The sequence below is a fragment of the Vipera berus genome, assembly GCF_964194415.1.
Source record: "Vipera berus genome assembly, contig: HAP1_SCAFFOLD_28, whole genome shotgun sequence".
In the NCBI taxonomy this organism is placed as follows: Eukaryota; Metazoa; Chordata; class Lepidosauria; order Squamata; family Viperidae; genus Vipera; species Vipera berus.
In genome coordinates this window covers 477,388-493,200 of record NW_027673655.1, presented here as the reverse complement: position 1 = coordinate 493,200, position 15,813 = coordinate 477,388, and the positions used below count along the sequence as shown (strand labels likewise).

The following is a 15,813-nucleotide window of genomic DNA, read 5'->3' as shown; positions in this document are numbered from 1 at the left end:
CTTTCAAAGAGTGCTGGTGTGAGGGTGCATCAGTCTCTGGGTCAGAAGTGAATTCTAAAAGAGGATGTTTGTATTCACTGTCAACAGTGTGTTTCATCAACAGAATGTCATCGCTAATGCTGCTCAGCCTTCGTTGTAGAAAATCTAAAAGTTTACCCATAACACATGGGCCAATTGCACATGCAAGTAATAGTAAAATTAAAGGACCAGCTATAGCTGAGAGAAGGGTGGTCAGCCAGGGAGAAAAGTTAAACATTCCTTGATACCAAGTATAATTCTGCCATGGAGTCAAGCACAATCAAAGAAATACTGTTAGTAATACTTCTGATAAAAATAGGCAAGACACAAGGTAAAATAATACATCCTAATACAATCATACTAATAAAAGCTACAATAGCGTGTAAACCAGGTACTTTGGGAAACCAGGAGCCAAGTAATTCCTGAAAGTTGAAACCATTTCAAGTTTGGACAGGAACATGAGCTACAGAGTTCACATAGATGATGATGGTAGACTCGTTGTTAACAACAGGTTGTTCCTTCTGGGTCCATGAGATGGGCAAAAACAGTGTGAAAAGAGTCATTTTTGACTGGAAGTAATGTCAAAGGTGTGAGTCATTGTAAAGAACTGGATGGGATAGCTGATGAAGTGGAGTTGACGTCTGGGGTAAGCTTTCAGATGGAATTGTGTTTTAGTGGCATCAGTCAGTGGTGTAAGAACAAAGCTGAAAAAAGTCACAAACCATGCTGTCATCTTTAATGGGTTCTGCAGTTGTGTTTGTGGAGGCATGATATGAATGAACGTGGTGACCTGGGATCCACAGCACTTTGTCTGGCAGTTGAGCAACTGCGTAGCCTCTTCCCCAAGTGAGAAGGTCTGCAGGGCCTTTCCAAGTTAGGTCTGGAAGTTGGCGATACCAAACTTGTGGTTTAGGGAGATCTGAAGAAGAAGAAGAAGAAAAATGCTGCTCTGCAGCTTTGGTTAAGAGATAGCCAGTCAAGTTAGAAAAGTTTAGAGTGTAGAGGCAAAGATTAAGACTTTCATGCATTGCTGGGAGGTTGGGGTTTCGTTTTCCCCTGTTCTGATTTTTATAATGATCTAAAGCATGTTTCAAGGTTTGGTTAGGCAGGGCCATAATCTGTTTTGAGTTCTTTTGGACATCCCAGCACTGCAAAGGTCCGAATACAATAATTAATGACATGATTAGTGGCTTCACCCCTTAGGGGGGTGGCCATGATGAATCCTGAAAAGGTATCAATTGAAACATGAAAATAAACTGCTTCTGCAAAGCTGTGGAATTTTGATGAAAATATGAATGACTTTCCCAGGGGGTGAGGGGTTGCAAGGAACAGGCTGAAGGTCCGGAGGCAGCCTGATATGCAACATTGTTTCCCACTTGCAAAAAACCTGGAAAAGGCTGATGACTAAGAATGTGAGCAAAAAAAATAAGATGTTGGCGTTCAAAAAGCAAATTTTGCAAGGTTAAAAAAAGTTGTAACAAATCTGGTTGAATGAAGGGAGATAAATAAGATAAATCACTTGAATTGTGTGATAAACATAGGTTGAAAGGAAAAAATTTGACAAGCAAAAATTGAAGCAGCCAGTTCAGCTTTTTGAGCTGACCGCTGGGGTGTTGTTTGCTTGGTTAGTGCGAACAATTTGCATTGCGAACGATAATCGGGTGGTGGGTGGCAAGAAACCTTGCCATGCCAATCAGCTAAGGAAAATTGCAATTCACTTGAGGTTTGAAAAAATGATTCCCAAATTTGCAAAGACATAAAAATCAATTGAGCTAATTGTGCTTCTCTGGTTAAAACAGAAACTTTGGGCGTATGGGATAAATGAATCCACTCCAAAATTTTCAATTGGTTAAACAATAGCAACATTCGACTCCCATCATGCAACATCTACCTCTCACTTTCTGCTACTTCCCATGTTTCTCCCTATCTATAGTACATTCTTGTTCCTTCAGCATTCTAAGGCTTGTGTTAAGGCATACAATTCATGCATGCAATTCACAAATCTGTGCAAACCAACTTAAAAACCACTTTTCTGTTTCTCCCTTCTCTTTTCCATTCATTCACTGCCCTTCTGCCATTCTGGCCTAACTTCTGTCTTTTTTGCTTCCAGCTTCTATCAACTTTTGCATGAGCCAACTGTTTCTCTTAGCTATTAATCAATCCTCTACATTTCTCTTCTCCAAAAGTATTGAAGTTTCCATAATCATATTTAGATTCAGTGTATCTTTATTAACAATCTCAGAGCCTGTTGTAAGGCATAAAATCCACAGGTTAGTGCTGATTAAGGGAGGGAAATTCTCCCAGATATCACCTTCTATCAATGTGTCCTGCACACAGACACAAAAACATCAAAAACAAGAAAACAAAAACAAAAAACAACTCCACAAAAAGATCAGAGTAATTTCTTTTAGGTGAAGTTTAACTAAAACTCAAAGAATTCCAAAAACTTCTCCAGCAAAGAATCTCTCCTCTTTCGAGTAAAAAAAATTGCAAGCTGAAACTGCAAGAGTGGGCATCAAGTTTCCACCCCCCTTTCTCAGACTGGAATTCTAAGCAGAGAAAAAAAAATGGTTAAAAGGACCAGCCACCCCCCCTCCTTCTGGCTGTCTCTCCCTTTCTCACTCTTAAAGTAACACAGCAGGGTTGGGGTGGGGGTAAAAGAAACTTTACAAAAATCTCACTACCAAAAAAAAAATAAATAAAAATAGTTTGCTCTCCTTTACATGCATTTACTCTCACACATCATCCATGGCTTTTACAACAATAAAATCTATAGTTTACTGTTCCTTTCACACACTCACATTTACATATCAGCAAATTAACTCATTCACTTCTATTCTGACTGCTTGCATAAACAATTTCACATACAAAAATTTCATTTCATACTGTCTTCAGACAAACCATACATTACAAAAATTCCATTTCATACTTTCTCTAGACAAACCATACATTATTAAATAAGGCCTTTTTGTTTGGTGTTATCAGAGAGGATTTTGACCCTCTTCCAAGTCTTGGAAATAACACAGAACAACACAGACAGACATATATACACAGATACTATTAAAACAACATTTATTTAGACATATGGCTTGTCCTACAAGAGGTGAGAAAAATCATGAGTTGATTCCAACCGAACATGGTTTCTATAGGGCCCTTTAACCATCTCCTATTTTTCTCACCATTCCAAGTCCAAGCTTAATGTTCCAAATGTCCATATATATACATATATATATATACATACACATAAAACAAAACAAAACACACATATCAATTTGGGGTTTTAGGCCAAAACAATAATCCAAAGAGCTAGATTAAAAGAAAAAGATAGAAAAAAAACTTGATTTTATTTCTTTGATTTTTCTTTTTACAACAACAACTACTTCCTATTCTTTGATTTGATAGACCAGAATGGTCAATTTAGTTTGGCTGGGAGCCTGCAATGGGAAGCTAGATCCCAGAAAACTCCAGGCAGTTGAAATCAACAGGCATGCCCCTGGATTTTACTGAGAACAGCTCGCCCCAAGAGGCTCTTTCAAGCCCCACATAAGCCAATTTTAACAGGAGTTCATTTCGGGCATATTCATTGTCTATTTGCCTTGTTATTTCTTCCTGCAGTCTATCCACAAAGTCTGAATAAGCCTGATTGGGACCTTGATAAACCTTTGCAAAACCTTCCTGTATCAAATTAAAAGCCTCCCTTGGGCTTTGAGCCTGTTGGTCATTAGTAATGAATTGTCCCGTGCCAAATAATTGATCCCTATTTACTCCTTGAGGTAATACAGCAAGAATTTTTTCTCTATTTCTTTTTTATTTATGTTCAGATTCCCAAACAAGATATTGTGATAGAGTCAAAATCATGTTAGCTTACCTATACTTATTAAAAATCCTTACACATAGTTGATGAAGTCATGATGCAAGGGTAGATTGGTTAACCTCCGGCTGCTGGTGGCGGCAAAAAATTAACAAGATAACAAGATGACAAATCTTCCTCATAAGGAGGGGGAGGTGGAGAAACTGAAAAGGCTTAATGAAAAAGAGAATCATTAAGAGGAAAAGAAATGTCCCAGAGGCATGAGCCATAAGCATAGAGTGAACAAAAGGTGCCTCTTGAGTGAGGAGAGAGATTTGGAGAAGGAGGAGGAGGGAAGGGGGGAGGGGGGGGTTTAGAAATGGCAAGAAGCTCAGAGGCTTTTTCCTCTTTGCCAAAGGGAGAGACAGGCACAGCAGGGCAAAAATAAAAGGCAGAAGAAAGATTCTCTGGAGGCAGAGCAGAGGGGGGGACATGCACAGCAATAGGAGGAAGTTTCTCTGATTTTTCATAGGGTGGGGGTGGCACGGATGAAGGCAGAAGATCAGAAGAGTGATCAAGAGGTTTAGAGATAGAAGATGTTAGATCTAAAGGAGATGGCAAGAGTTTTAATGCTGCCATCATTGCTTGCCATGCAGACAAAATATCAGCAGGCGCCCTGGGATGATTGTGAAGATATTTACGTAGCTTTTCCCAGGTTGTAACAGACAAAGTGCCTGATTCTGGATAAGCCAGACAATTTTTGTTAATATATTGTAAAAGTTTTGTTAAAAGTCTCCTTCCTACAAGATGGACCATGGTGCCATTGTGTTTTTGAACAAAATTAGCCTTCTGCATTATATTAAAAAGTTCGTCCCTATGACCTGACAAAACTTTGAAAGGTGATGAGCCCGTTTACTCACGATTTGAAGCCTTCTCCGAGGTGCGTGAGAACAGGAATGCAGGTAGCACACCCCTAGACAGGAGACGTACTATGGAGTTGAAGCTGAGCGATCCAACAGACGAGCCCCCAGTTGTTGCGATGAGCGACCGGTCAGGGTTCTGGCTTCAACTCTTAGAGCCCCTTAACAGGGGTGGGAATTTAGAGAGACCCTCGCGAGGGTGGACACCTTGAGTAAGGAAGGATCTTGCCTTTTACCACCGACCCAGTATGCCGGAAATTCCAACGGTCATACTTGGGAACTGCGATGATTAGGCAGAGTTAGAGACAGAGTAAGACAAACTGAGGCACCAATACAAGAAGGTGAGGGAGCATGGAGTGCTCGGGGTGGATGGTGTGCCCCCCCTCACAGCTCCACAAACCCTCCTTTTATTAAGCTGTTTCATTTGGGAGGGGTGAAGTACACATGAGGAATTAACACAAAGGAAAAACATATACATCTGCTAATGAACATATGTGAGGTCAAAGGAAACAATAAAACATAGTTTATGCTAACAGAGAACTGATAATGAAGAGGGTAAAGGTCATTACAGGAAACAATAAAGCATAGCTTATCATATTACAGAGAATACAAGGGTTGTCATAACTTGAAACATAACTTGAAACATAACTTGAAACATAAAAGACAAGTCTTTGTTATAAATGAAGCAAGGAGCAAAGGTTTATCACAGGAAGGCAAAGGCCCTATCTTGAAGCAAGGACAACTTCAGGAAAACTATATACTGGGCAATTTAAATGAAACAAGTCTTTGTTGTATACACATGTGAATCAGAGACAGGAATGTGGTTGCAAATAAGAAAAGAGTTTTATCACCAGAGGCAGAGATGGAATGTAGGAATGTGGCCTTACAATTGCAGATTTGGAGAGAAGGCAGAAGTGTTAAACTCTTTTAATATGGGAATCAAAAAAGGTCTTTTGCAGGCAGAGGAAAGCAGATTTTACACTTGCAGAAATATTATCACTGGAGACAGGAAGGGAGAACCTTGTAATTTTTAATATAGGAATAAAAAAGGTCTTTTGTAGGTCTGGGATATCTACAGTACATTACTGGTTTACATGGAACTGGTTCAATGCTTGAATGTATTGGTAAATCTAGACAGTAGGGGACCAAATTGCTTCATCTGCAGGTTCTTAGAAGGTGAAGACAAAGGCTACATAGCAGCTTTCTAAGATGGAAATATTTACAGAGGAGAAAACAAGTTATCTCAAAATAAACCAAAAGAATGTGAAATTCAGAAAAATTCTCATTCTACAAGAAGAAACATGTTCAAATACAAGCACAAAGGTAAATCTAAAAATTTACAAAGCAACTTTCAGTGCAATAGGACCTCCGTTCCCCCTCCCCAGACCTTTGAGGGCTTCTGCTCAGGATGACTCCCACCCTGAGGACCTTCCAGAGGCCCTGAAAGACCAGGCTGCTCTCCAGGCTCTGGAGCAGAGGGAGGTTGAGCCCCTGCTGGAGGGGATTTGGGGTTATGGGGACCATTCAGGATTCATTTTGTTCTCTGAATTTTTTTTTAATAATAAATAATCTAAAGACACTGGGAGCTAGGCAATCTTTAATTTGTGTAAAGAAAGAAAGAAAGAAATTCTTATTAGTTTGTCAGTGTAAAGTATCTAACTGGGATTAACAGGGCAATCCCTTTTAAAATATAGTATATTTATTTGTTTATAGTCTTCTTTTATTTTATCAATAATTCAAGGCAGTGTGTGTTTACAAACAGCTTTCATTTTACTTTTATTAATCCTACCTCAGACACTCTGTAACCTTTACACTACAGGCTCGATCTACTGAAATGATATCAATACATTTAGGCATATTTAATTTCACATAACCCCTTCATGGATTACTGCCTTGTCGTGGCGAAGGGGCTTGCGTAATTCAATGAAGCTATGAGCTATGCCGTGCAGGGCCACCCAAGACGGACAGGTCATAGCAGAGAGTTCTGACAAAACGTGATCCACTGGAGAAGGAAATGGCAACCCACTCCAGTATCTTTGCCATGAAAACCCTATGGACAGTACCAAAAGGCAAAACGATATGACGCTGGAAGATGAGCCCCTCAGGTCGGAAGGCGTCCAATATGCTACTGGGGAAGAGCAGAGGGCTAGTACTAGTAGCGCCAGAAAGAATGAAGCGACTGGGCCAAAGCCGAAAGGACGCTCAGCTGTGGATGTGTCTGGTGGTGAAAGGAAAGTCCGATGCTGTAAAGATTTTTTCTCCATAGGAACCTGGAATGTAAGATCCATGAATGAAGGAAAGCTGGACGTGGTCAAACAAGAGATGACAAGACTGAACATCGATATCTTAGGTATCAGCGAACTAAAATGGACAGGAATGGGTGAATTTAATTCAGATGACCATCAGGTATACTACTGCGGGCAAGAATCCCTCAGAAGAAATGGAGTAGCCTTCATAGTCAATAAAAGAGTAGGAAAAGCAATACTGGGATACAATCCTCAAAATGACAGAATGATCTCAGTTCGAATCCAAGGCAAACCATTCAATATTACAGTTGTCCAAGTCTATGCCCCAACCACCAGTGCTGAAGAGGATGAAATTGACCAGTTCTATGAAGCCCTACAGCACCTTATAGAACTAACACCAAAAAATGATGTCCTTATCATCATGGGGGATTGGAATGCTAAAGTAGGAAGCCAAAAGATAAGCGGAATAACAGGAAAGTTTGGCCTTGGAGTGCAAAATGAAGCAGGGCACAGGTTGATAGAATTTTGTCAAGAGAATACGATGGTCATAGCAAACACTCTTTTCCAACAACCCAAGAGACGGCTCTACACATGGACATCACCAGACGGTCAACACAGAAATCAGATTGACTATGTGCTCTGCAGCCAAAGATGGAGAAGCTCTATACAGTCAGTAAAAACAAGACCAGGAGCTGACTGTGGCTCAGACCATGAGCTTCTCATTGCAAAGTTTAGGCTTAAACTGAAGAAAGTAGGGAAAAGCACTAGGCCACTCAGGTATGAATTAAATCATATCCCTGTTGAATATACAATAGAGGTGACAAATAGATTTAAGGAATTAGATTTGATAGACAGAGTGCCTGAAGAACTATGGACAGAGGTTCGCAACATTGTACAACAGGTAGCATCCAAAACCATCCCAAAGAAAAAGAAATGCAAGAAAGCAAAATGGCTGTCTGAGGAAGCTTTGCAAATAGCTGAGGAAAGGAGGAAAGCGAAAGGCAAGGGAGAAAAAGAAAGATATGCCCAATTGAATGCAGAATTCCAGAGAATAGCTAGAAGAGATAAGAATGCCTTCTTAAATGAACAGTGCAAAGAAATAGAAGAAAACAATAGAATAGGGAGGACCAGAGATCTTTTCAAGAAAATTGGAGAGATGAAGGGAACGTTTCATGCAAAAATGGGCATGATAAAGGACCAAAACGGCAGGGACCTAACAGAGGCAGAAGAGATTAAGAAGAGGTGGCAAAATTACACAGAAAACTATACAAGAATGAGCTTAACATCCCTGATAATCACAATGAGGTGGTCACTGACCTCGAGCCAGACATCCTAGAATGTGAAGTGAAGTGGGCCTTAGAAAAACTGAGCAACAACAAAGCTAGTGGAGGTGACAGTATTCCAGCTGAGCTATTCAAAATCTTAAAAGATGATGCAGTAAAAGTGCTACACTCAATTTGCCAGCAAATTTGGAAAACTCAACAGTGGCCACAGGATTGGAAAAGATCAGTTTACATTCCAATTCCAAAGAAAGGCAGTGCCAAAGAATGTTCAAACTATCGCACCATTGCACTCATTTCTCATGCTAGTAAAGTTATGCTTAAAATCCTACAAGCTAGACTCCAGCAGTATGTGGATCGAGAACTACCAGAAGTACAGGCAGGATTTCGAAGAGGCAGAGGAACCAGAGATCAAATTGCCAAAATACGCTGGATCATGGAGAAAGCTAGGGAGTTCCAGAAAAACATCTACTTCTGCTTCATTGATTATGCTAAAGCCTTTGATTGTGTGGATCATAACAAACTGTGGCAAGTTCTTAAAGAGATGGGCGTACCAGACCATCTTATTTGTCTCTTGAGAAACCTATATGCAGGCCAAGAAGCAACAGTGAGAACTGGACACGGAACCACTGATTGGTTCAAAATTGGGAAAGGAGTCGGCAAGGCTGTATACTGTCGCCCTGCCTATTTAACTTATATGCAGAGCACATCATGAGAAAGGCAGGGCTAGATGAATCAAAAATTGGAATTAAGATTGCTGGAAGAAATATCAACAACCTAAGATATGCAGATGATACCACCCTAATGGCAGAAAGTGAAGAAGAACTAAAGAGCCTCTTGTTGCGGGTGAAGAAGGAGAGTGCAAAAGTTGGGTTGAAACTAAACATTAAAAAAACCAAGATCATGGCATCCGGCCCTCTCAATTCCTGGCAAATAGATGGGGAAGAAATGGAGGTAGTGACAGATTTTATTTTCCTGGGCTCCAAGATCACTGCAGATGGAGACTGTAGCCAAGAAATTAAAAGACGCTTGCTCCTCGGGAGGAAAGCCATGACAAATCTAGACAGCACACTAAAAAGCAGAGACATCACCCTGTCAACAAAAGTGTGTATAGTCAAGGCTATGGTCTTCCCAGTTGCAATGTATGGCAGTGAAAGTTGGACCATAAGAAAGGCCGAGCGCCAAAGAATTGAGGCCTTTGAGCTATGGTGCTGGAGAAGACTCCTGCGAGTCCCTTGGACTGCAAGGCGATCAAACCGGTCAGTCCTAGAGGAGATCAACCCTGACTGCTCTTTAGAAGGCCAGATCCTGAAGCTAAAACTCAAATACTTTGGCCACCTAATGAGAAGGAAGGACTCACTGGAGAAGAGCCTAATGCTGGGAAAGATTGAGGGCAAGAGAAGAAGGGGACGACAGAGAATGAGGTGGCTGGATGGAGTCACTGAAGCAGTAGGCATGAGCTTAAATGGACTCCAGAAGATGGTAGAAGACAGGAAGGCCTGGAGGAACATTGTCCATAGGGTCGCGATGGGTCGGACATGACTTCGCAGCTAACAACAACAATTTCACATAAGAAAGCCCTCTGAGTAGGGATTTCAATTGTAATGGATGTCGGATTCAGAGACCAGTCATTGCAGGGTGTCCCAAAATGTCTATCTGCCTACGCAGAGTTTATTGTATTTATACAGTATCAACAAGCAGGAAATAACACAGAGCAAAAGCATTGTTCATTGCTGTACTCCCTAGTCAATCTTAAGGAACATCCAAACATCCCAGCCAGGGCAGAGACTCTCATATCTGGCTGGTTCTTGGCAGTCCTTGGCAATGCCAATTGGAATGAGCTCATAGACATGCGGATATCAGGATACTAAGGCAGGCAGTTTTCTGCGCACGGTCCCTTCATATCCTTGACCATCTCTACATCTCACTCTTTTCTTTTTTGTTAGCCAAGGACTTCTAAAAAGGGTTAATGGAAGGGTCATAATCAGGAGAGGAATATCCTTGCAATTGCTTATACAAGGCATATACCTGACTCTGAGGCAGTGTGGGAGGAGGTTTAGGGCAAAAAGCTGTGATACGTATGTTGGAAAAGGAAGGGAGACACTGAACAAAACAGCACCCACCAATCAAAATAGCACAAATAATGACTAAATAGCGTAGGATATTTCCCAATAAATTTGTGGGTAGCCAAGCCCAAAGGCTCTCCCACCAAGATCCTAAAGTATCAATTTTCAAATCAGAGGCCAAATTAAGCAAAATATTGAGCTGGTGCTGGATGGTTCATGATTCATCTGAAAGGTTAAAAAGAACACATTCCTTCAAAACTTTCACAACCCAAATGCTGACGTAAAAGCAAATAATCAATAGCAGCACGATTTTGTAAAATACCTTTACGGAAAGGCTTGCAGCTCGTGGTTGATTGCTGAAATAGCTATAAAAGTAGCATTAATTATTTTTGCCAAATTACACGCAACAGCGTTAATGTTAAGATGAGCGCAAACAGCAAGTGCTGGCACACCCACTATAGATATAGCCAAAGCTACATATTCTGCTTTATTAAGTAAAGCTGTTTCTGAGTCACAAGTGCTATCTAGCGTGACTCCTCGTCGAGAATGGTTTGAGTGAATTTGCTGTTTGGAAAGCAAAACAGGAATCAACCGGCTGAGACAACAATGTGCTTCACTAATATTAGCAGGAATGTAATTAAAAGTTTCTTTACCACATGTAGAAAACCATCCTCGTGGAAACCAAACATGAGCAAAATTAAAGGAAGTCTCCTCAAAAGCTGTACAATTTAAAACAGGTGAACTAATACGAAAACAGTGAGGTTTTTTACTTGAAGATGTACAATTAACTATTTTAGTGCATGTTATATTCTCAGGGACTGCTACTATCGGGGTGTGCAAAGCAATTACATCAGGGGGTAGATCATAGGCAGCCAACCCCTAACTACATATAGTCTCATAGCTAAAGTTTTTATTCAATAGAAATTTGCTCAAACCAGTGAAGTTTTGAATTGCTGCTGAAGGGGTACACACAGGGATCAGACATGTAGAAAACAAATTTCCCATGTCATATGATTCAGTTTTCGTATTAGTTCACCTGTTTTAAATTGTGCAGCTTTTGAGGAGACTTCCTTTAATTTTGCTCATGTTTGGCTTCCGCAAACAGGGATCAGACATGTAGAAAACAAATTTCCCATGTCATATGATTCAGATAAACAAAAGACTTCATTTTGTGTGATGTTAGCTAGCTGCACCCATAGGTTTTGCTTCATTCGCTGCTCAAGTGAATGTTTGGGTGAGATGACAGCTGCTGTTGCTAAAGGGCAACAATTAATAATCAAGCACAAACAAATAATGGCTAAGGAATTGGCAGTTAAAACCACAAAAATGGCAGCACATAAATTCTCGGGGGTTTGCTGCACATGCTGCTGTTGCAGCACTGCCTGCGCTTTCATGGTCAGGCTTTTCATATCTGCACACGGTACTGGACGGCTGGTCTGGCAAGATATTGGCTGCTGTGCCATCTGTAGAGTCATCTTGGCCATTTCTTGAACCAGATCCGGGGACTGGTGCCACAACATCCTTAGCTGGGCGGACACAACATGCTGGAATCCACAAAGGTCCTGTAGGAGCAAACACAGCAGCGTATCCTCGTCCCCAAGTAATCAAAGGGACTGGCCCTAACCATGTTTTGTCTGGTAATGCCCGATAATATACTAGAGGGGGAGGCAAACTTGTTTTTAAAGATTTATTGTCCCTGTTCAGGCACCAGCTGTCAGATTCAGAGACCAGTCACTGCAGGGTGTCCCAAAATGTCGGTCTGCCTATGCAGAGTTTATTGTATTTATACAGTTTTAACAAGCAGGAAATAACGCACAGCAAAAGCATTGTTTATTGGTGTACTCCCTAGTCAATCTTAAGGAACATCCGAACATCCCAGCCAGGGCAGAGTCTCTCATATCTGGCTGGTTCCTGGCAGCCCTTGGCAGTGCTAATTGGAATGAGCTCATAGACATGTGGATATCAGGATACTAAGGCAGGCAGTTTTCTGCACATGGTCCCTTCATATCCTTGACCTCCATCTCTACAAATGGTGAGAAAAGTGTGGAAATCATATATTCTTACATGGCATTTCAGAAATTCCATCTGAATCTCATTAAGCATTTTTTCAACATCCAATGAGATGAAAGCAGCCAATTCATGGATGGAGAGGCCCGGTGTGGAAAGTTATGGGTGCGCCTCATTACAGCCATATTAGTGCTGCCCCAGTAACCATTTCAGATATTTGTAAGGTTCATATCTCTACCAGTCAACTAGATTCCATAGGATAGGCATCCTCTGGATCCAGTATATTGAGAAATGCCATCTGGAAAGCTCCGGAAGCATGCCTAGAATGACAATCAGTTTCATATTTTGCCTCTAATGATGTAGATTTCTGTGAATGTTTCAGGTCCTAGGGCTTTCCCCAAATTCATACACCTTAGCTGAATAGAAATTGAAAAGGAAATTTTCAATTTTTTCCCCAAGGAATTGCTACTCAGTGTATCTTGGAAAATGTCCCTGTTATCAGATGTTGTGCCAAGAATGTATTTCTTAAAGTTAAAAAATAGTAACACTTTTGCTTTCTGCCTTTCTCAGATACAGGAAAATGTACCAAATGTCCAGGTGATGAATATCCAAATGAGGACCAAGTCCAATGTATCCCCAAAGTTATAACCTTTCTGTTTTATGAAGAATATCTGGGCATCATCCTTGTCTCTTTTACTCTACTCTTGTTCGTAACCACAGGCCTTTTCTTAATTATCTTCATTAAATACCGAGAAACTCCCCTTGTCAAAGCCAACAACCGGGACCTCTCCTACATCCTCCTGGTCTCCCTTCTGCTTTGCTTCTTGTCTCCTTTCCTCTTCATTGGTCAACCAAGGAAAGCCACCTGCCTTCTCCGACAAACAGTCTTCAGCATCATCTTCTCAGTTGCCATTTCTTCTCTCTTGGCCAAAACCATCATGGTGGTGCTGGCTTTCCTGGCCACAAAACCAGGAAACCGAGCGAAGAGATGGTTGGGGAAGACCTTGGCCAACTCCATCATTCTTTCTTCTTCTGCTGTCCAAATGATCATCTGCTCCATCTGGCTGGGAGTTTCTCCCCCATTCCCAGATTCTGACCTCCACTCCCAGCCTGCAGAGATCATCCTGGAATGCAATGAAGGGGCTGTTGTCATGTTCTACATCACCCTCAGCTACATGGGCTTCCTGGCTGCCATCTGCTTCATCGTGGCTTTCCTGGCCAGGAATCTGCCTGGGGCCTTTAACGAAGCCAAGCTGATCACCTTCAGCATGCTGGTCTTCTGCAGTGTCTGGGTGACTTTTGTGCCCACCTACCTGAGCACCAAAGGGAAATACATGGTGGCTGTGCAGGTCTTCTCCATCCTGGCCTCCAGTGCTGGTCTGCTGGTCTGCATCTTCATCCCCAAGTGCTACATTATCGTTTTCAGGCCAGACCTGAACACAAAGGAACAGCTTACAGCCAGAAGAAATGTGGAAATATGAGACAGAGGAATTTCAACTCCAAGCTAGTCTCCATACATGAGGGGTGCAATAATTTTTCTTCAAATAAATAAAGGATGTCTGTAAGATTATGAGGAAACCAATTTCTTGTAGGAATAAGAATATACTAACAAGATAAAAATAAAGTGTTAATGCAGTTATTTCCTCATTTTTCAATACATTTTATTCAAACTGCTGTGACAATGCAACTGACATTTTTCTTTTTATTGAAACAGTATCTCTTTCTTTAGGATAGTAACAGTGGGTGGGCATGAAAGTACATTGATGCATGCTAATTAGGAATAGACATGGTTATATCATCTATTAGATATGCATATTGATGGTTACCATTTCATCCTCTTTTCCAGAAATGTGTAAATATGAGTGCATCCTTTTGTCTGTGGGAATCTATCCTCCAGTGTCCTGGAGTTAAATTCCAGTGGACACTGGAAAAAATAATAACTGCAGTTAGCCTTGATTATTTTTTGGGTCCTGCATTTGATTCCACAGAAATTGGTGTGAAAAGTGGGATTCAGTCTTTGATCTGCAACCAGGGACAACAACTGGGGATCTCCTACAGGATGAGTATTGTGAGATTAATCCCATGTGCCTTCCTGACCCTACATAAAGGCCCCTTTTAGGATTGTCTGTGAGGCCTGTGTCTGTGTCTAGGTGTCTGTTGTGGCTGGGGAGGTTTGTGCAGTGTATGTGGTCCCTTGTACCCCAATTCTCAGCCATCCTGGCCCTAGTGCCATCTCAGCTCAGTGATGGCCAGAGGTGTCCAGAAAGCCCGGGGGAATTTGGCTTTGGATGGGTCAGTGTAAACTTTCTATGTCAAAGAAGGTAGACTGACCTAGAGGCTCTGTTCAAACATCAAACGCCCTTCGCCCAGTGCGCTCCCACAGGGAGGGTCTGCTCAGGGTCCCGCCGGTAAGAGATTGCCGGCGGGTGACACCCAGGGATAGGGCCTTCTCAGTGGGAGCGCCTGCCCTCTGGAACCAGCTGCCGGTGGAGCTGAGGACTGCCCCCAACCTCCGATCATTCCGCCGGGGCCTGAAGACCTGGCTCTTTGAGCTCTCGGGCCAAGGCTGAGGAGAAATTTATTTTAATTGGGGTTTTTAATAGTACAGGGTTGATTTAATATTTTTTAAATTGGTTTTTAACTTTTGTACGGTTGATTTTTAACTCCCTGTAAACCGCCCTGAGTCCTCAGGGAAAGGGTGGTATATAAATGCAATAAAATAAATAAATAAAATAAATAAACTCCCTTTTTCCTTTTGTCTGAGTGGAGGAATTGCCAAAGTTGATCCTAGGCAGGGAGGGAAGTGGATAATGGTGCTCAGACAGACTCTGATTGGGGAAGGAATCTTTCCGGAAGAAATAGATAAACCCGTTGTGGCAGAGGGGTGGGAGTGGCTCTGCTGCCCTCACTGATGCCTCCACAGGCTGGGAAAGACAGGGAGGGTGTGAAATTGGAAGGGATCATAAAAAAAACTGTTCCTCCCAGGCAGGAAGAGAAACAGCCCTAGATGTGAATCCAAGGACCACAATAATCAGCACAGGGAAGATAAAGGGAAGCCTATCCAGGAACACCCTCCAATTACAGATATGGACAGAGATCAGACAGATCATGATCTGAAGGGGAAACATAAGAATCTCTGGGAGGAAAGCAAGTAGGAAATTTTTACACTCTGGGGGTCTTGCAGAGCCCCCCAAAATACTTGATCGAGCACAGGGAACATAACCAAGCAACAGTAACAGTATGAGAGAGTTGGAAGGCACCTTGGAGGTCTTCTAGTCCAACCCCTGCTCAAGCAGGCTAATAGTTTAGACTTTAGGAGAGCTGATTTTAATAAGTGAAGAGGGAGAGACTGGGAAGGATTCTACGCATGGATGTCCTAAAAGGAAAAACAAGATGCTCGAAAACCCTGAAAAAATGAAACAATGAAGGACCGGGCAAAAACAAAGTATAGGAACAAAAAGATCAAGTAGAAAAAGAGGGGCACAT

At 41.7% G+C, this 15,813-nt stretch overlaps 1 protein-coding gene across 1 annotated transcript in view; it reads left to right on the top strand.

The window, feature by feature from the left end:
• Positions 1 to 13,808, top strand: part of LOC308679201 (vomeronasal type-2 receptor 26-like) — a gene marked incomplete at both ends in the record, with an annotated part of 108,065 nt that extends 94,257 nt beyond the window's left edge. The window contains one exon of the mRNA XM_081346794.1: positions 12,898 to 13,808. Coding sequence (XP_081202920.1) covers positions 12,898 to 13,808 — 911 coding nt within the window. The remainder of the gene's footprint in view (positions 1 to 12,897) is intronic.
• Between the last annotated feature and the right edge of the window lie 2,005 nt (positions 13,809 to 15,813).